This window comes from Lonchura striata, chromosome 2 (assembly GCF_050655825.1).
Source record: "Lonchura striata isolate lonStrDom1 chromosome 2, ASM5065582v1, whole genome shotgun sequence".
Lineage (NCBI taxonomy): Eukaryota > Metazoa > Chordata > Aves > Passeriformes > Estrildidae > Lonchura > Lonchura striata.
In genome coordinates, this window is record NC_140704.1 from 124981621 (window position 1) to 125002214 (window position 20594).

Below are 20594 nucleotides of genomic sequence, written 5' to 3' on the forward strand. Positions count from 1 at the left end.
TCATAGAAAATAATAAATCATATCTTTCAATGACCTAAAGAGCACTTGTTGCTACATAATGTCCTGAACTCATAAAGGCCTCCATTCCCTGTAAAGACACTCATCTAAAAAACACATAAATACATGATACCAAGATTCAAATGGTAAAGACAGTGTCCCTGTCTTCCTATCTTTCAATTCAAAAGAGTGGGATCTTTCAAAAAAAAGAGCCCACTTCAAAGGGAACTGCATTCTTCCAGCAATGCAATGTAAACAGTAATAAATTATTAATTATAATGAAAACAAATTATCCAATGCCCCAAATTCATGTCATGCAAATGAGCACTTTGGAGAGGCAGCACATCTGTGTTTAGTGCTGACTATTGGTCCAGTGTGGTATCACACTATTTCCAGGATCATTTAAGAATTGATAATATCCATGCAGGTCCTTCAACTATGGCCAGCAAACCCTGCATGCCTGTGTGGCTGTACCAACAATAACCCACCCCATTTTGCATTCCTATGTAAGAAAGATAGCCAGCAAGATGCTGTGATTTAAATGGGAACTGATCTCTGAAAGTTTATCAAATGCCAGACATAATTAAGTGATCTTTGTAAGACCAATGTAAAGTTGGCAGCTATTGTACAGTAGTTTTTATGTTGAAGTTTTATACAACAGAAAATTTATAGCTAAGAAATGTGAGGCCACAAGCATGACATTCCAGTCCTCCCCAGGAGCTCTTTGCCATTTGTCTTGAAAATTAAACAGCTTATATCTAGAAAGGCCACCTGGCTTACAATTTCAGGATGTACCTGCAAGTTTTGATAACTCACAGGTCATCAGAGCTTAAGGCAATAATAATGCAGAACAACAAATTCCTTTCATAACTTTATTCTTATAAAATGTTTGATATGCTTAATAAATAATAGAAATTTTATATAAAGTAACTCTGCCTATATGTTTGATAATATTTCTTTTCTTTTCTTTTCTTTTCTTTTCTTTTCTTTTCTTTTCTTTTCTTTTCTTTTCTTTTCTTTTCTTTTCTTTTCTTTTCTTTTCTCTTCTTTTCTTTTTTCTTTCTTTTCTTTCTTTTTTTCTTGTCTTTTTTCTTTTGCTGTGATATGATAAATATTACTGGAAGAAAAAAATTAATGATAACTGCTGGGCTAGATTTTTCACTGAAAAAATTATCATTCAGTCACTAAATTTCTGTTTAAAATTATATTGCTGCTACTATAATTCTACCATGCTGATTTTTTTAGTGTTTTAGTATGAAGCAATGGGGCTCTTACATCTAGGATTACTGTGGTGATCAGATTTTGAAGCATATCTTGATATATAAATTACTGATCAAAAATGTTTGCTGATAGTATGCACAAGCATATTCCCTGCAAAAGCCCCCAGTAATTGTTGTATAGAGTGCAGCAAAGGAAAATGTAAGAAAAGTAAAGGCTCATTCATTTGACTTGCTTTGAGATACATCAGACCCAGGTAGGATTTTGATTCCTGACTCCTGCTTTACGTGGGTGTTTGGCTCCTGAAGTTGTGGGGATATTCCAAGTGAGTTCTGTGCATCTGGATAAGGATTTGCACACTGCAGAAAATATGCTAAGCCAGGTGTAATGAATTCATTCCCAGCAGACACAGCATGCTGCAGTTTAATCCCTTGTCACCAATGGCCAATGTTTACTTTGCTTAAGTGCTAATATGCTAATTCCAACTTTTGGTATCAAGAGGTTAATATGATAAAAGCTTTTGTAATTATTGCTTAAGAATGACTGGCACATTAATGGAAAATTGATGAAACTCTTTAGGAATTGTAATACTCTCTGGAAAAAATATACAATTCATTCCTAAAGTAAATCTGATAAGCAAATAATTTAAGTCATTTGTCAAAATCAAAAGCAATTGGCAACTCCAAAATAAATATTGCTTTTCTTTCCAGCTACAAAGTTAGACACGAAATGAATTTTAATAAAAATCCAATGCTTTGTAATTGATAGGGAATTTCATCTTTTCCTTTTGACAAGTTGTTTCAGAACACATTTTCCTCTGATGTAAAAATAAAAATCATAAGCCCTTCTCATCCCAGCTTCCAGAATCAGTGTGAAACTAGTGACCCTACAAACATAAGACTGTTGATGTTTTATATTTTCAATGCAGCTTTATTTGTATGTTTTTATGTTAGCAATGGTGTTCATCATATTGAAAGTCTAACTGTAAGTGGAAGGATTACACAATGAAAGTACATCTGTTCCTCACTTTCTTTACTGGCACCATTTCACTGTTTGGCTCTCTGATTTCCACAGAGAGAGATTTGGAAACTGTTCCTCCTTTACGATTTCACATGCCTTTAGGGGAATCTCTTACCCAAATCATGCTGCTCTGAAACAAGCCTCCTGCAGATAAAATCCATAGAAATTACTATTTATCTTGTTGAGTTACATATAGCAGGCTTCCCCCAACAGAAGCATTAGATATGTACAGCAACATGGCACAGTTGCTCTATGAGTGCCTTCTCGTGTAAATCAGATTTGGTGTCAGATTGTGGCTATAAAAGGTACCTTTGAAAGCATGCTGGTGGCAGTCATGAAAATGTCTCCTCTGGCTCAGTCCAGGCACACAGACAGGTTACTTAAAAGTCCCTCCCATTCCAGAGTGTCAGGAGGGGCACTTGTGCAGAGGTGGAGGTCATGAGCAAACCTGGTTTAAACATCCTTGTTCCTGCTTTTAGACTTCACTGTTCTGTCCATATTATTCCCCTGGAGTATATTATCAAGAAGATTGAGGAGATGATGATGTGCCTCCAGAAAGAACCTAGAAGTGAACCAGGATATGGAAATAAAGCAGGGAGCTAATTGTTTTAGCAGAAATGTATCCATAAATGGTGATGTTAGGGTTGATGGAGGATGTTGTATTTCCTTCAATCATTTTAATATAATCCCATAGTTCTAAATCCTTTTTTGTGTCAAACTAGGTTCTAATTTTTGTCTTAATGGATATATTTCTAAAGGATAACATTCTGTAATATAAACAGGACCTCAGAGAAGAAGTGTTTTCTTAGATGCTAAAAAATCAGTTCAGAAATCAAGATCTCAAATTTTGCAAAGCACTCCCAATATTCTCATGCTTTGATTCCTTAATCTCCACATCATATCCATTTCTCCATCTTATATGACAGTAAAAGCAGTAGTGCCAGTTATTTCCTTTCAGGCTAACATTAACTGTTATAATGTCAAATGTATTGTACTGGAAGCAACAAATCACCTCTGTCCCACTTCCTATCCTTCAAAGGAGCATAGGACAATGATGGGAGCATGCACTTCCCTGACTGCTAAGAGAAATCATTTTGAAAAAAACAAACCTCAGCCTTGGTGTCGTTGGGGTTTTTCTATTAATAGCAGTGAAATACTTCACTGTCAGTGAGCTCCTAGGTATTGTAAGTCAGGTATTTCCCCATAAAAATGTGTTTCTAATTATACAGCAGGTAGAAAAATAATTGGACATAAAGTACCCAGAGTAAAGCAGAAGCAGTTAAAATCTACAAGATCAATAATTAATTACCTTTTTGAAAGTAATACTTGTATGTTTACATCTCAGAGAAAACATAAACAACAATATATAGTAATATTATATATATTCTTTATACAAAGTGGTTCCAGTTTATTCCAGGTGGTACCTGAATGATATTGTTTTCTTCCAGTACTGCCATTACTGTAATTACTAAAAGCCATATGGTTCTGTCATATATATCCCACAGTAAGAGATTTTTAAAAACTATTTACTTTGTTTTGATTAGCACTTCTCACTGAATATTAACACAAACCTTTTTCTTCTTTAGTTACTCATGCAGTTCTATCCCTTGTCATAAATATCATGTGAAATAAAGAATCACATCACCCTTCCAGCAAATTCTTGAGTTTTTGGTGGTGAGTGTGGGGGTTTATATGGCTTTCAGAAATAGAAATATATGTCATCAGTGTGTAGATAGAAGCAATTGTAAATACCCCAAAGACTCTGTTCCAAGTCTTTATCATAAATTGCCAGATTGGCAGTTAAAAGAAAAAATATATATGTATTATGAAGTTGCCAGCTATGAAAGATACTTCCTGAAGCATAGCCAGAGTATAATGTATTTGTTCCATGTTCAAGAGTTCTTTGAAGATGAATTTTGTTGTCCATGGGCTTGCTGCAGATAGTTACACCCAACAAATTTATTTCCAGGTTTATTTCTTGTCTTAAACCTGACTGAGCTGTAGAAACTCTGCTGTAGCTGCAGTCATGGAAACCTATGGGGTTTCCGTGGCCTGGCCATCAATTTGACAGCCAGGAAGATTTAAGAGAAAATTTGCTCCTTTTGAAACTAGGCAACACTCATGTCCCCTTCTACAGTCAATCCTCATTGTTGAGATATTTGGGGAAATGCTGTATTTAATAATAAACCATTTCACAGTAAGGCCTAATATTTCTGCTACTTAGTGTTCTGCTTGGCTCCCAGGAATGGCCAGCCTGGTGGAACCAGTGAGATGGGACTGATAACTCAAGCTGGCCATTTATGCCTCTCATCACAGTGCATTTGGACCATAAATGTAGGCTAAAAAATAGCTCTCCTCTGGTTCCACTTGACAGTAGGAGAAACAGCCACATTGGGTGGAAGTGGGAACATACAGGGGTAGTCTGTGACATGCATTTGTCCTTGAGGAGCACGCTCCCTCCAGCTGGAGTTCTGTTTCCAACATTGACATGAGTCCTAATGGGAAAAAATAAAAGCCCCAACATACTGCTTGCTCATGTGGAAACAGTTGCCATCTAAAAGAGGTGACCTTTTTCTTCTCTAGGATTATATGCTCTTTTACTTTAATAAGTATGTGGCACAACAACAGATCCTAACAATTTCTGCAGGGATTTCTAAAAGGGATACTCTTACCAGGATGGAGCAACCCACAAACAAAAATTCTGATATAGTTCATGGCCCAGAGTGGATCCAGTCTTTTTTCTTTTTAGTATTTTTTTCTCTCTGATGACCTAATCCAGGATCTCAAATATAAGGATATCCAGGAAAACTCAGACAAAAAAAAAAAAAAAAGAAAAAAAGCTCCTAAGTTTTTAATTGTGTGGAGAACTGCCCTAGGAGAACAAGAACAATGCCAGGAAACAATTGTTAGAAACCTATCACAGTCTTAGACAATTACTAAAAATTAAAAAGTAAGTTGTATAAAATTGTATCTTTTGAAATAATATATTTTCATTTTTCATATATTTAAAATAACATAATTATTATAACTTTTAAGTTGCTGATCACTTCTGCAGAGATTTTATAGATATATCCTAGATTTTATTTTTAAATTTGGAAAATACAGAAGTCTGAATTTAATTGTATCACAATTATATTTCCAGTTAGGTGCAAGAGTTTCAAATAATCTCCATTACTACTCTTGATGCCTATAGATGCAGAAATAATCTAATTTTACACATTTGCAAGAAGTAGAGGAGATAATTCATCTATCACAACATGGAATTTCCTGAAGCATTGTGTAGAAATTAAATGCTCAAAAACTGTTCTGTAAGCTGCTTCTATGAGCCTTCCCATGGGATAAAAAAAATATGTACTCAATTTATTACATTTTTAGATTAATATCTATAGAATCACATCAATTTCCCTTTTCCCTCTTAAAATCGTATGGGACATTTCCATAAAGATGATTTTCAAAATTGCTTAGCAGCCAGAGCTCTCACCAAAGCTTCTGGGGGCTTAGGTTGGTTAGGGTATGCTGAGAGCATTAAATTGGCATTTTTGCATTCACATGTATTCATTCCATGGGAAACAAATGGTTCTCTTACTAAATATGTGTTGCAACAACAGTAACAGTGTGTCTTTGTCTACAGCTGCATGATAAAACAGAGACATCTACTGGTTAAAATATGACATAGGAAAAATACCAAAATTTATGCAGAACATTAGACAAAGCCTTGCAGACTGTCTTTGCTTCCCAGTACAGCTGACTAAAATATTCAAACTCCACTGCATTCTGGTCAAAGGCAACAGCAAACCTCCCCTTGATTTCATGAGAAAAAAACAGACCCTGTGACATTGCTTGACCCTAATTTTAATAGATTATAAGCATAATAGACATTTATTTGTGACAGAACAAAACCAGTCTTCTGTAGAGCAGGGAACAGTCAGTCCTTCTTCTGTCCAAGTCACAGTTTGGGATAGAGACATTCCTTGAACACCCTGTTCAGCACCTGCCTGAGGTATTTCTGCTAAAAGCAGAGACTGAATTACAGCCCTATACTGGAATGTTCCTGTAATTTACAGGCATTTTCTCATATACTGTCCTCTAAGTCTGAGCTCACAGCAGCATGAGCAGTACCTTTTAATAGTATTTTAATAATGGATAATATATTTTGTGAATCAGATGTGTCTTCAATTACAATTTGACCTTCCTAAATGTGATGTTAGGACATTTCCATATGTATTGAAGAGCATTGGTACTCCATGTATGTATTACAGCACACATCACACCTTAATAAGGGTTTGAAACTGCACTATTACAGATGAGATTTCAAAAGTAATCCTGGAGTGACAGCTAACACAAGGAAATGACACTTAAGATATGCAGACCTTAACTACTTTTTTTTGCAAAAAAGACAGCAGGCTAGATTCCTTTCCCTAACAATTTCTCTTATTCTGCAAGTTTGGGAAATATTGGCATAACCTTTACATAAAAACATTGATTTATATAGACATTTTATAAAGAACCTTCATTCTGAAATTTATATAGAAATTGACATGAAGCCAAGATAGAAAAATTATTTTTAAAGTGTGAATAAAGGATTTTGGGCCTGTCGTAAGGTCAAAAAAGTCTGATAGATATTATCAGCCTTCAGGAAGACCATACCTACTCATTGTATCATATGACTAAAAAATAGTCTTATTCAATGGTAAAAACACTATAAAATGCAAATAGTTTAAACAAAAATCTTAATATGTTCTTCAGCAAATTAGACTCAAGTGTACAGTCCAGCTTAATAACCTGAGGTCCCAAGTGAAAGCAAATTCCATTGAAACTAAATGAAAAATAGAAACAGTGAGAACCAAGTAATTTGATTTCCAGTTTCCACATTTTAAAAATCAGTTACATCCAGCTCTCTGCTTTAAGTTGAATGTCAATATCAAAATAGGCAGCATCAGGATAAATCTGTATATCAGGTGCGCTGATTTCCCCCATTAAATCCATTCAACAGCCTATGCTAAAACTCCTTAGAGATAAACAATTGGGGTTTGATTTGTCATTACTCCTGCTTGTTTATCTCCACCGCGATTTGCTGGGTGTTAGTAATAACTTACTAAATGGCAAGCTATAAAAAAAATACCTCACCTCTGGTGAGACTCCTGCGCCTTCAATGGTATTTTTTCCAAGAAACAAATATTATGCCAGAGCTATCTTTATCTTCCCAGACTTATCTTCTTAGACTTGGTCATTTGCATGCCTTCATGTAAGAAACGTGACGGAAAATAGGGGGTTTAGAGTGAACGTGGGCGCAGCACATCTGCAGCATCCTCTTCGCTGCGGCCCCGCGTTCAGCACCGGGCCGGGGACAGCTCCGGGACCCAGCGCCCGCTCCAGCCGCGCTCCCTGCCCCGCTCCTCGGCCTCTGACAGCCAGCCCGGACCGCCCCTCTGCTTGTGCCTGGAGGCTAGCCTGTGTTGCTGTGGGGGTTTTTTATCGGTTTTTGTTTGTTTGGGTTTTTTTTTTTTAATGGAATCCTGTAATGAAGCCAATGTTTTTGTGCGCGAAGTAGCGCAGAACAAATCTTGCATATGGTTTGCTATGCAAAAGGATTGGAAACTGCAGGCTCCTTGTCATGACTTCCATGCAAATTTTGAAGAGTCTAGTACATTCATCTAAGTAATAATACTCAGCTTTCACTACCCAGAAAGTTAGACTGCTAGTACAAAACACAACCTAAATGTAAGAAATATGTCAAAGATTTAGAAAACTTCTGAACGAGGGCAAGCAGGAGCTTTAAGAAGGACATCACATTCATTTCTGATAAATGCGGGTGACTTTTCTTGCACACATAAGCAAATTGCTCCATTTAGAAATAATACTTAGGAGGCCAAAAAAGCTATATATAAATAAACCTTTAAGATGACTAATTAAGTTATTTTTTTGTAATCATCTGTAATGCAGTTAAATCTCTCGCACTGTTAACAGAGCAAAGAAAGCACTATCTAGAAAAAAATTTTATTTTCACTGTAAGCTACCTTACATTAAATCATTTAATTGATTAAACTAGCCACAACTATAATTTCAAGCAGGTACTAGCTCTATTTATGTCAATATATGACAGTCAAATTCATGGGCTTATCCAATTTCATAGCAAAGAAAAAAAGGCAATTCACCTACATTTACTCTGGATCTGCCATTTTTTCGACATTAATTCCTAGGGGACCGTTTGCTATTTATCATGAAATAATTGATTTCGTGTCTCCAGATGAAATAGCTTTTTGCTCTTGAACAACAGCAAAAAAATATTAGAGCTGACTCAGTATGGATCTTAATATGTTAAAAAACCCCATTCTTATTAGCTCTGTGTTGATTCAGTATTCAAGGTTGCCTCCACTGATGCTAAACCAAATATATTTGTCTCTTCCCAAACTATGCAGAGTGTCTTCATCTGTAACTACTTGAGGTCCCCCATCTTTGCCAGTCCAGCAGATGCCCTCAGAATTAACCTCAGCTTTTGCCTATAATGAATCACAGCAGGTTTCGTCAGGGCTGTGCTAAAGATCAAGCTGATAGTCCCATTTGCAATCCATTGCCTATTACTTGTGCATATTGCTATTTCTGTGGTCTCCAACATCATTTTTTAGTTGCAATATTTAGTAAATACATCCTACAAATGTTTGCGGTGTTGTACTTAGTTTTCTACTTCACACCTAATGTGCCCCTGGTGTTCTAAGAGACTTGAGTGGTTCCTGTGTTCAGATTCACAGAGACTCAGAACATTCCCAGGGCTCCCATTTGCCATATTACCCACGGAGTTGCCTTATGTAAAACCACCTTATTACTCAGCCATAATCAAATTCTCAAACTCAAACTAAATTCTTATGCTGAAAATCTTGGTGGTACAAACCCCAAGGCCACCCTTCCATAGAGCAATAATCAAGTAATTAAGTAAATGAAGTTAGCTCACCCCAGAATGCAGGAGGGATGTATTCTATTACTGTTATCCTAATAGCATAAATACAATAAACGATGATCTGCATGCAACAGAATGCAGGAGAGATGCATTTTATTACTTTAAACCAGAAGGATGTTAGCTAATCTCAAGCAACAAAACATCCCTTCTTAGGCAGGTTTATTCCCTCTGAGATACTAGGTCTTCTAAGGCAAATATTCATCCATGGAACAAGAAGGTCAGCACAAAGTGGTGGAAAGGCTTTGTGAAAAAAATGGAATTTATATAGTGCTCTCAAGCAGGAAGTGTATCAGCTTTATGAATGGCTTTAGAACTGAACTTCTGAAGTGAAGTTTTTGCTAAGACAGAACAAGTTTCTCCAGTCAGGTAGACCTATCCTAGGTAGTTTCAAAATACCTTGCTTGACTACAGCTGTGCTTGGAGAAGTTTGAATTAACTAGTGGCAAAATCTGAGCTTTGACTACCTGTTATCACGCCTTCCACTAGAATTACAATTATTACAATCCTGCTGATGTTACCATCACTGGTCTGCCATGCACACTGGAACTGGCAGGCAGCAAACTCTTACCTGCCTTACACTTCCCCAGACAGGGACTTGAAGGATGCCACATTACAGAAACAAAGGTGGTCCCACATATTTGCTCTGGGTGAGCTTGATAAGACAGCACATCCCTGGACACATGCCACTCCTTAGGTAACATCAGCACTGAACTTCACAGGAGGGCCATGAATAAACATCTAGAAACACTTGAGTTGACTATCTTCATAGGAACTTGTCTGTCAAGCTAAACTGGAGACAGAGCTTTTTCATTTACTGATGAACTAGTAGATAATTCTTATATCTAAAAAAATGATGAGTGTTTATGGAGCTAGTAATGAAATCTTTAGTGAAAACCTCCTAAAGTAGTATTTCTAAACCAAGCTTCTTAAGTGAGAGTCATCCCAGTGTAAAGAGACCAAAGAAAAGACTGTGCATCACTTAGACACCAGATAAATACAACACTGAGAGCTTAACCTTCATCTAAGTAGTTAATGTGGCATAATGAATATCCTTGAAAGAGCAATGAAGAACATTCAAATCAAGTCCTTAAAAATATTAATAATAATACTAATCTAGGAAAAAGAGGAAAATGAAAGGTCAAAGTTCTCAATAATGTCATCATGGAAGGAGATCGAGAGCAGCAGAGAGAAGCTGATCAGTGATCACACAGGCTGTCAAGAGTTATTATCAGATGTGTTCCTGAAAGGGCAACAGTGATAGAGCTGTAAGACGCACTAAATTTTTGCTGTTCTGTTAAATTATTTCCCTCTCTAATTCTGAAAAAAAAAATTAATAACTAGTAATTAAATTTTCCATCCATTAAAACAAAGAGCATTTGCAAACATATTCTATTCTTAGATAACTCTCAGTGTTGCAGGACTATTGAGATTTGTTAGATTTGGCATGCTTAAGGCTTGCCATAGCTTCATTGTTCTTGTTTGGAGTAAATCCAAGTAGGATTCATTTCTACTTGTCTACTTTTTTATGTCCCATGGCCAAGGACATATGTTTAAAAATGGCATTAGCCAGTAAAGGAGCATAGCAAAATGTCTTGCCTTTTGTTGAACTTCTTCAGCGTGGTCTGTTGAAACCTTAGGTTCAAAATAATTACAAGTCTGTCAGACTGGTCATGATGTGATCTATGGCACACTGATTAATGGGAATGCAGAATTACAGGTGTGAGCTGAGCACAATTCCCTCTGCAAAGCAGCATGAGATAGAATTGTGGGTCAGAAGCAAGAGATAGTGCTTATAACTTGGAAGTCCAAGGGACACAATGGAGGGAGAAAATGGAGTGACCAAGGAGCGAGATGTTGTATCATGACCTTCTTCTTGTCCTTTGCATCACAGAAAAATATTTTAATGGTCCCTTCTCCTAAATGTCTACAGACTGATGTCCTGACTAATCTTAAAATTCCTCATGTGGTAATAGTTACAATTGCAAGGTGACTCAGTTTGTAGTGTTGTCTTTGCTTCTCCAGTGTGCATCTCATTTGGATAGTTCCAGATGTCAAGAACAGAATGCAGAAAGATTTAGATAGATGTACAAGATAGCACTCTTACGGAGCAAGACTTTGTCCATTCAGTTGCAAACTTAATATCACAATCTGAAGACACCTGACAGTAAAGGATGCTGCTGAAGTAAACTGATTTCTATAAACTTCTCATCAAACCTACCAATAAGTCTACCACTTTCATGAGCTTACTCCCTCAGAAAAATGAAAACATCCATTATCTGACCTTCTGCTCCTGCCATTGTGGCTGTGAGTCTGTGGATTTTCTGGCCAGATCTGGGAGGTCTGTGCTACAAGCTAAGGACACTTCCATGCACGATCCAGCATGACCTGCAGGCTACGCTTGGTGTAGCCACACAGGCAGCACTTGGTAGCTCTCAGGTTGATCTGAAGAAACTAGACCAACCCCTATCTGCTCAAATTTAGATCAAGACACCTTTTTCTCAAGAGCAGATGCTTCTGAGAATATATAGCTAAGTGCCCAAGAAAGTTGATACAGTTCTCCAGAAGCCTTTAAAAAGGTGAACCACAGCTAATTTTTCTGAGATTTTCTAAAGGCAGAGTTAAAGATACTGCCAGAGTATGTCTTATGTGAAGACAATAGCATAAATTTCAATGCAGAAAGGGAAGAATATGTGACAGCCTGATAATTTTCAGTGCCCGTGGAGGCCAGAAATCTGAAAAGGATGAGACTATACTGCTGTCTATTATTTAAATGGTCTAGATCCTACTCTAAATCCCACCCTGTGAAAAAAAAAAAAGACTAAGGAAACAGTATTGCTAATAGTCTTGATTGTGGCCTGAAACCTATATTAATCAAACATACTGTAGTGGCTGATCAGTAGGGGTCAACTGAAATTCCTCTCAGCAGCCAAGTTTTAATGTAAACCTGATGCAAATGTTTTCTCTGCTGCACATAAAAATTACACTGACTTGTCAGTTATAGCAGAAGCCTTTTCACATATCATCATATCATCATATCATATCATATCATATCATCATATCATATCATATCATATCATATCATATCATTTCACAAATCGTATCAGTTGTTGCAGAATAACAAGGAACAATTTGAAGGCTATTCCATTACACCTTTATTTTCTGCCTCAGCTGTATGCTCATTTTATGCAGAATTTCTTACATTGCTGGCAGTACTATGCAATGAGGTGGCACACAGGAAACAAAAAAGCCATTTCCAGTGGCAATTTAATACTGGGAAACAACTGCAGTTTCAGGAGATTGCTACCAGTCCTTGCACCACAAAAATTCGAAACATCATCTGGCAGAGGCTGTTAAGACTGCATCATTAACTCAAGGAATGTTTTACTATTCATTGCATCAACAGATCCAAATACCTCATATCCAGCCCATAGGAAAAAAATTTAAATCTGTCCATTCTTTTAGAAAAAAATGCTATTTAAAAGGAAATCATTGTAAAGATTAAGAGGATCTGGATTTTTATGTGCTTTTGTAGTACCATTGCTAAATGACATAACCTGCCAGAATCAGTCATTTAACAAAGTATATTCTGAAATTCAGGTTAAAAATATTATGTCAAGAACTGTGGCCATATATTAATTACTTGCAGTGTGCAAATTTTCCAGGCATTTCAGTCCAGAGCATGGTTTAGAAATATTACATAATAAACAGAAAGTTCTGCTGGAAAAAATTCAGTCAGTGGTGGTTTCTTTACTCTTCTGTATCAGCATAACCAACCTAGCAGTTTGCTACAAGTCTTTCTTATAAATTCTGTGCTTCTCTTAATACAATCTGCATCTGTTCTATGAAAATTTACCATCATATGCTGCAAAGCATTCTTTATGTAGACTCAATATAGAGTTCTTTTTTTCTTCTTCTTTTTCTCATAGCTGCTCTTGTTCTTCCAAGTTTTTCCCCAGCATTTTTTTGCCTAATGAGTTGTGAAATCTAATCAATTGCAATAATTAAAACATACTGTGTGTGGAATGATGCACGGCTTTAATTACACAACAAAGTCCCAGACAAATAAAAGCTTGAGATTCTTACATTAGAAGAAACTAAACTACTTTACTTTGCTGTAATTTTTTTTTCACAAAGAACAGACTCATGCTTATAGATTATTTTTATAAATCACTTAAGGTTCCAGGCTTGCTGTAGTGCATATTTTATTGAAAGAGCTGGGAGATTTTAGGCTTGTGTGTTAGCAGCACATGAATGAATGGCTGGAACAAGCACATAGATGCTTGTTTTCAATAAAACACCCTGGGTGGCAATTGGAAACATGGAAGTTTTGTGTCCAAGGCCTACAAAGTGCATGGAGTTTTAGAAATGTCACACAGGACAAGAGAGGGTGCTATTCACTAGCTCACCTCTTTTCTAGGATCTTTTGTATATTGGTAGACATTTATGACAGACTGAAATCCCAGTGTTTTCTAATTAAAATCAGTTTGATGATAGTTGGACAGATACATTATTACAATTTTTTTTTTTAAGAACAATGCACGTCAGTAATTGGGTCCTGGTATTATACAGCTTTTTCCAATCCTGTTACTTGCATTCTGATTCTGGCCCCAATGAGGCTCCATCAGCTTGACAGAAACTGCACGCTCAACTATTCAGACCTGTGCCCTGTTCATTTATTCTGTAAATTCTGAAAGTATAATTATGCTATTGAGTATTTTAGAGAAGTCAAGCCTGCATTAGCAATTTCACAGTCATTTAGGTGAAGTGGATAACCCAGTACACCTTTTTTAAGTTTCCAACTTTAATACAGAAATCTGATACAGGCAACTTTCACAGTTTGAAAGGTAATTATTGCTCTCTTATAGTGTTGTCTTTTGTCTGCCTAAGTCCTAGCTACAAATTTCATTAATCAGCTGTGCCTACATATGCACTGTTATTGCCCTCATTCTTTACTATAATTGGCTTCTTTTGTTGATGTTGGTAACAGAAGTTTTATAGGAATGTATAGCCCACCTAAATAGGATAGATTAACCTAAGGATGCTTTCTGAATGGACTGTACAAAGGATGAAGACAGATGGTCCATAACTTATTTGGCAGGAGAAATGAATGGATCTTATTTCTCCAATAATTAGAATTACCAAAAAAAAAAAAAAAGGAAAAAAAAAAAAAGAGAAAAAAAAAGACAGAAGCAGAACTGGTAGAGAAAAAATCAAATAAATATGTTTCAATACTTCAGAACATAAGGTGATATCTGTATACCTGTTCTATATTGTTAGTAGCTGACAAAGGCCAAAGATAGTACATAAGTACAACATAATGCCAAATACACAATACAAATGTACAAGTACAAGTACAAATGACAAATACCATGAGCAGTTTCTGTTTGTGCTTAGAGAGCTGAATATCCACTTGGCAACTGATAGATGAAACAAGTTTATTGCTATTTTTCTCAAAGCTACAGTGAGGTGGCCTTTCTATCTCTAGAGCCTCTATCACCACTGTGACCAGTCTCTCTGCATACAATCTTCACACTCGCATTCTTCTTAGCTTCACTTCACACTTGGGTGTTCCAACAATTCTGTCAGACCTAATGCATCCTTGGAACATCACCAAATGGATTTAACATTTCTGAGAAATGAAAGTAAATGCTTTTATGAATGAGCTTAAACTGATCTTTAAAGCAGAAAGCAAATTATTTTAGTATTTCTAATAAAAACCTGGATTTAATTAGGACTTCCAACCAAAACAATATATTTTTTCCAAGTGTTATAATAATTTTTTATTATTTTAACACTTTGCTCACTGTCTCAAAGTTGGTCATATTGCTTAGGGTATAAATAAATAAACTTTCTGATAAAGCTGTGAGATTCACTGATACTGTTTTTTTTTCTCATAATATTAGTTCTGTAAAAGACAATGACCAGCTGTTCCAGGCAAAGTGGAAGGCTGTGAGGTACAGAGATGCCTGGACTTTATAAAAATGTCTTTTCTGTCATAGGGCAACTTATACAGAATGCCTGCTGGAGACAGATAGGGGGGAAAGGGGGGAAAAGGATTGTAGCAGGACTGATTGAGAGGGCTTTAAATTAGGTTTGAAACTAAGTTTGAAGGGGAAAGAGAATAGAGATGAGCCTGGGGGGAGCATGCCAGTGCTGGGGGTGAAATCAACAGCCCACCTGAAGTGCATGTGCACGGCTGAACACAGTTGGGGTAGCAAACAGGAGGAGCTGGAAGCCATCGTGCAGCAGGAGAGCTGTGATGTGGTTGCCACCACAGAAACATGGTGGGAACACTCATGAGAATGGAGAGTGGCAATGGATGGTTATAAGTTCTTCAGAAGGAGCAGATGAAGAAGGAGAGTTCTGGAGTGGATATGTTAGGAAGTGTTTCAACTGTGTAGAGCTCAAGAACAGACAATTGCAGGTTGGCCAATGTGACATACATGTGCAAGAAGGGTCAGAAGAGTGGTCAAGGGAACTACAGGCCTCTCAGCCTGACCTCGATGCTGGGGAAGGCTGTGGGACAGATTATCTTAATCACACACACCACGAACAGGACAATCAGGAGATCAGGCCTAGCCACAATGGGTTTAGGAAAGGCAGGTCCTGTCTGACCAACCTGATCTTTTTTATGACCAGGAGACCTGCCTAGTGGATGAGGGAAAGGCTGTGGATGCTGTCTACCTGGACTTTAGTAAAGTGCTTGATACTGTTTCCTACAGCATTCTCCAAAACTGGCAGCCCACAGCTTGGGCAGGAGCACTCTTCACTAGGTTCAGGAGTGGCTGGATGGCTGGGTCCAGGGAGTGGTGCAAGGTGCTGCATCCAGCTGGCATCTGGTTACTAGTGGGGCTTCCCAAAGCTCAGTATTGAGGCCAGTCCTGTTTAATAATTTTGTTCATGATCTGTATGAGGGGATTGAGTGCAGCCTCAGTTAGTTTGCAGACAGCACAATGTTGGGCAGGCATGTTGATCTGCTGTGGGAGGGCAGGAAGGCTCTGCAAAGGGATGTGAACAACCTGAATCAATGGGCCAAGACAGCTCTATGAGGTTAAACAAGACAAAGTGCTGGGTCTTGCACTTTGGTCACAACAACCCCATGTAGAGCTACAGACTTGGGAAAGGGTGGCTGGAAAGTTGACCAGTGGTAGAAAGCCTGGGAGTGCTACTCAGTATCTGGCTGAACATGAGCCAGCAGTGTGCCCTGGTGGCCAAGACCACCAGTGGCATCCTGGCTTGTATCAGGAATAGTGTGACCAGCAGGACCAGGGCAGCAATTAATCATCCCCCTGTACTTGGCACTGGTGAGGCCGCACCTCAAGTCCTGCATTTAGGTCTAGGTCCCTCACTACAAGAAGGACTTTGAGGTGCTGGAGTGTGTCCAGAGAAGGGCCCCAAAGCTGATGGAGGGTCTGGAGCACGGAGCAGCTCACAAGTGATACAATGAGCAGCTGAGGGAGCTGGAGTTGTTTAGCCTGGAAAAAAAGGAGGCTGAGGAGAGACAGCTCTCTACAACTGCCTGAAAGGAGGCTGTAGCCATGTGGAGGTCAGCCTGTTCTCCCAGGCAACCAGTGGCATGATGAAAGGATTTGGCCTCAAGCTGTGCCAGGGGAGGTTCAGGTTGAACATCAGGAAGAATTTCTTCACTCAAAGGCTTGTCATTTGAATGGCTGGCATTTGAATGGCTGCCTAAAGAGTAAGAAAGTCTCAAAGCATTCAAGAAAGTGGTGTGGCACTTAATGGTATGGTTTAGTTGGCATGGTGGTGTTCAGTCAAACACTAGATTTGAGGGTTTTGGAGATCTCTTCCAACATCAATGTTTCTATGATTCTGTCATTCTGTGATTCTAAGATTCTGTAAAAGTGTGTGAGGTAATATATTATAAAACCTGTCTCCTTAGACAGAAAGCAAAACTTTATTTCTTGGAAGCCTTTGTCTACTTACATGTTTTAATAATTATGCAAAACTCAGTTCACCCTCATACTACTTTTTAAAATCTTGCCCTCAACCTAATTCAGGACCAATAACTTCAATTCTTGAAACATCTGAAATTTGTTCAGACATGAAAATTCAGCAGGACTAGTCTCCTGAATACTGCTTCATGTTTATTTTTCTTGACTTTTCAGTTCATAAATTTATGCCTGTCTAGGAAAGTGTGCACTGTAGTACTGAATTACCATCTTACACATGGTATTCCCCAGTCAATTATCTACGCTATGTAAAGTTTTACATAATTACAATTAATGCAGAAAATTAAAAATATTCTGCACATTAGCAGAAACTATATATCTTCCACTTGGTGACTTGCGCTAATAAACATCACCTCCTATTGTAATTTAAAATTATGACCAGTCGTGTGACCAGTCATGGCCAGCTTTCTGAAATGAATTTGCTTCCTGCAGGCAGTAAAGCAATCGGGTTTTTGACCATGTCTAAGATGAGTCTAATGTTTTGTCTGTGCAAAATTCAAAACAATAAAACAAAATAATGAATGCAGCCGTGAAAACAGCTTCGACCATTCTGTGTTTATTTGACACACATGCATTTGAAAGGATTTAATCAGACAGACATTCATTTGAAAGGATTTAATCAAACCTTGACAAGTACACTTGTATCAGTCTAACCAAAACATTTTTTATTTTGTTTTACAGATTTTGGCCATTGTGTCCATTCTGTTCATCGTCCTGTCCACTATTGCTTTGTCTCTTAACACACTGCCAGAACTTCAAGAAATAGATGAATTTGGGCAGCCAAATGACAACCCTCAGCTAGCACACGTTGAAGCTGTGTGCATTGCTTGGTTTACCATGGAGTATCTTTTGCGTTTTCTGTCTTCACCAAATAAGTGGAAGTTCTTCAAAGGCCCATTAAATGTCATTGACTTACTGGCTATCTTGCCGTACTATGTCACCATTTTCCTCACAGAGTCCAATAAAAGTGTCCTGCAATTCCAAAATGTCAGACGTGTGGTTCAGATATTTCGAATTATGAGGATCCTAAGGATTCTTAAGCTCGCCAGACATTCAACAGGCCTTCAGTCTTTAGGCTTTACACTCAGGCGTAGTTACAATGAATTGGGCTTGTTGATATTATTTTTAGCCATGGGTATAATGATATTTTCAAGTCTTGTATTCTTTGCTGAAAAGGATGAGGATGCTACAAAATTTACAAGTATTCCTGCATCATTCTGGTGGGCAACAATCACTATGACTACTGTAGGATATGGTGACATTTATCCTAAGACCTTATTAGGTAAAATAGTTGGAGGACTTTGCTGTATTGCTGGAGTGCTGGTCATAGCCCTGCCTATACCAATTATTGTGAACAATTTCTCAGAATTTTATAAGGAGCAGAAAAGACAGGAGAAAGCAATTAAGAGGAGAGAAGCACTTGAGCGAGCTAAAAGAAATGGCAGTATTGTCTCCATGAATTTGAAAGATGCTTTTGCTCGCAGTATGGAAATGATAGATGTAGCAGTAGATTCAGGAAAGCTTGGAGAACCACTCAGTCCAAAGGAGACACCTGATAACAGCCACCTGTCCCCAAGCAGGTGGAAATGGGCCAGAAGGACAATGTCCGAAACAAGCTCAAACAAATCTTATGAAAACAAGTACCAAGAAGTTAGTCAACAAGACTCCCATGAGCAATTAAACAATGCTGCAGCATCCTCCAGCCCACAGCACCTGAGTGCTCAAAAACTGGAAATGCTGTATAATGAAATTACTAAAACCCAGTCTCAGCCTAATCTTAATGCTGGTTACCAAGACCAGTCAGCAAAGCCACCCAGTTATGAGGAAGAAATAGAAATGGAAGAAGTTATAGGTCAGAGAGATCCACTGCCGACGGGGCCTGCGGACATCGTAATGGACATGAGAAGCACATCCAGTATTGACAGTTTTGCCAGTTGTGCAACTGACTTCACGGAAACAGAGAGGTCTCCGCTCTCTCTGTTTCCTGGCTCTCACTTGCAAATGAGATTTCCAACTGATGCTGTTAACCTGGAAGAAAACCAAAGAGCAAGAAGTTCTCAGTTTATACCATTTGCAAAAGACAGAGGATTTTCTCCAACTGATGTCACCTTTGACTACAATCCAATCAACAGAGCTGTTATCAGTGATGGCAGTGGGTCCCAAACTGTTTCACATGGTCATTTTCCTTTTGACTCTGCCATGGAAAGCCCCAAAAGCTCCCTGAAAGGTAGCAACCCATTAAAATCTAGATCCCTTAAAGTTAATTTTAAAGACAATAGAGGTGGTGCTCCACAAACTCCACCGAGCACCGCAAGGCCACTGCCAGTGACAGCAGGAGCAGACTTCACACAGGCCACTGCTCAGCACATCAGCACCATTCTCCTAGAAGAAAACTCCCCCCAAGGTGAACGGCCTGTACTTGGTGCTGATGCACCTGCACTTTGTCAAGGACCTGCTAAAAAATCATCCCCTCTCTTTCCCAAACAAAAAATTTTCACTTTCCCTTCTAAAGAGAGGAGGAGCTTCACTGAAATAGACACTGGAGAAGAAGAATTTATGGAGTTACATGGTATGAAACATGAGAAAAAACAGGATATCAAGACAAATTGCTGTGGGGATAAACACAGTGATGGCAACAATTTAACAGGGGAGCCACAGGTCAGCTCTTCACCCAAAAGCATGAGCCACAACTGTACTCAAGACATTTACCATGCTGTGGGTGAGGTAAAGCCAGACAGTAACCAAGAAGGCCACAAAATGGAAAACCATTTATTTGCTCCAGAAATTCATTCAAGTCCAGGAGAAACTGGTTATTGTCCTACACGTGAAACTAGCATGTGACTAGTTACAGAAGCAATAAAAATACCTTTTCTTAAAACACATTTAGTAATGCCTATGAACTAAAACATGGAAAGCCTCAACAAAAGTGCATAAAATGTTATTTTTGCATGGCATGAAGAGTTGTTTAGTTTAAATACTGTTTAATTAAAAAAAAAAAAGACTGCTTTTGTAACAAACTGAAAAAAAACAGGGAAAAATTACTCAAGAATGGTGAATACAATAAAGAGAGCTTTATTAGGAGTCACTGGTCTGCAACATCTGACATTTTTGATCCTTTCACTTATGATTGTAGACAGGTATTGAACTCTTTTAACTTTTTTTTTCCCCTCAGTTACAATGAATTTTAGAATTTGCACATGAAAGGATGAAATGTCAATGCATGCATTCATAAGGATGTGAAATAAGGTGCTTTGAGCTTGCAAAATGCATATACTTGTAAATAGTTTGGGGTTGGGGAAAGCTACTGTTAACAAGGGTTTATGGAAAAAGCATTTCCTGGGACACAGGTACTTCCTTCACAGCGTGCTGTCTGGAGGTTTTGTACAGACTTATGTTGCAAAATTGCAACTTCTACTTAAAGCATCTCACGTACC

The 20594-nt window shown here is 38.0% G+C and overlaps 1 protein-coding gene across 1 annotated transcript in view; it reads left to right on the plus strand.

Annotated features, from left to right (window-relative positions):
- KCNB2 (potassium voltage-gated channel subfamily B member 2) overlaps positions 1-20241 on the plus strand; it is a 181606-nt gene extending 161365 nt beyond the window's left edge. Inside the window, exon 3 of the mRNA XM_021530604.4 lies at positions 17842-20241. Within this exon, the coding sequence (XP_021386279.1) occupies positions 17842-20001 (2160 nt within the window). The 3' untranslated portion in view covers positions 20002-20241. The remainder of the gene's footprint in view (positions 1-17841) is intronic.
- Positions 20242-20594: the final 353 nt, after the last annotated feature.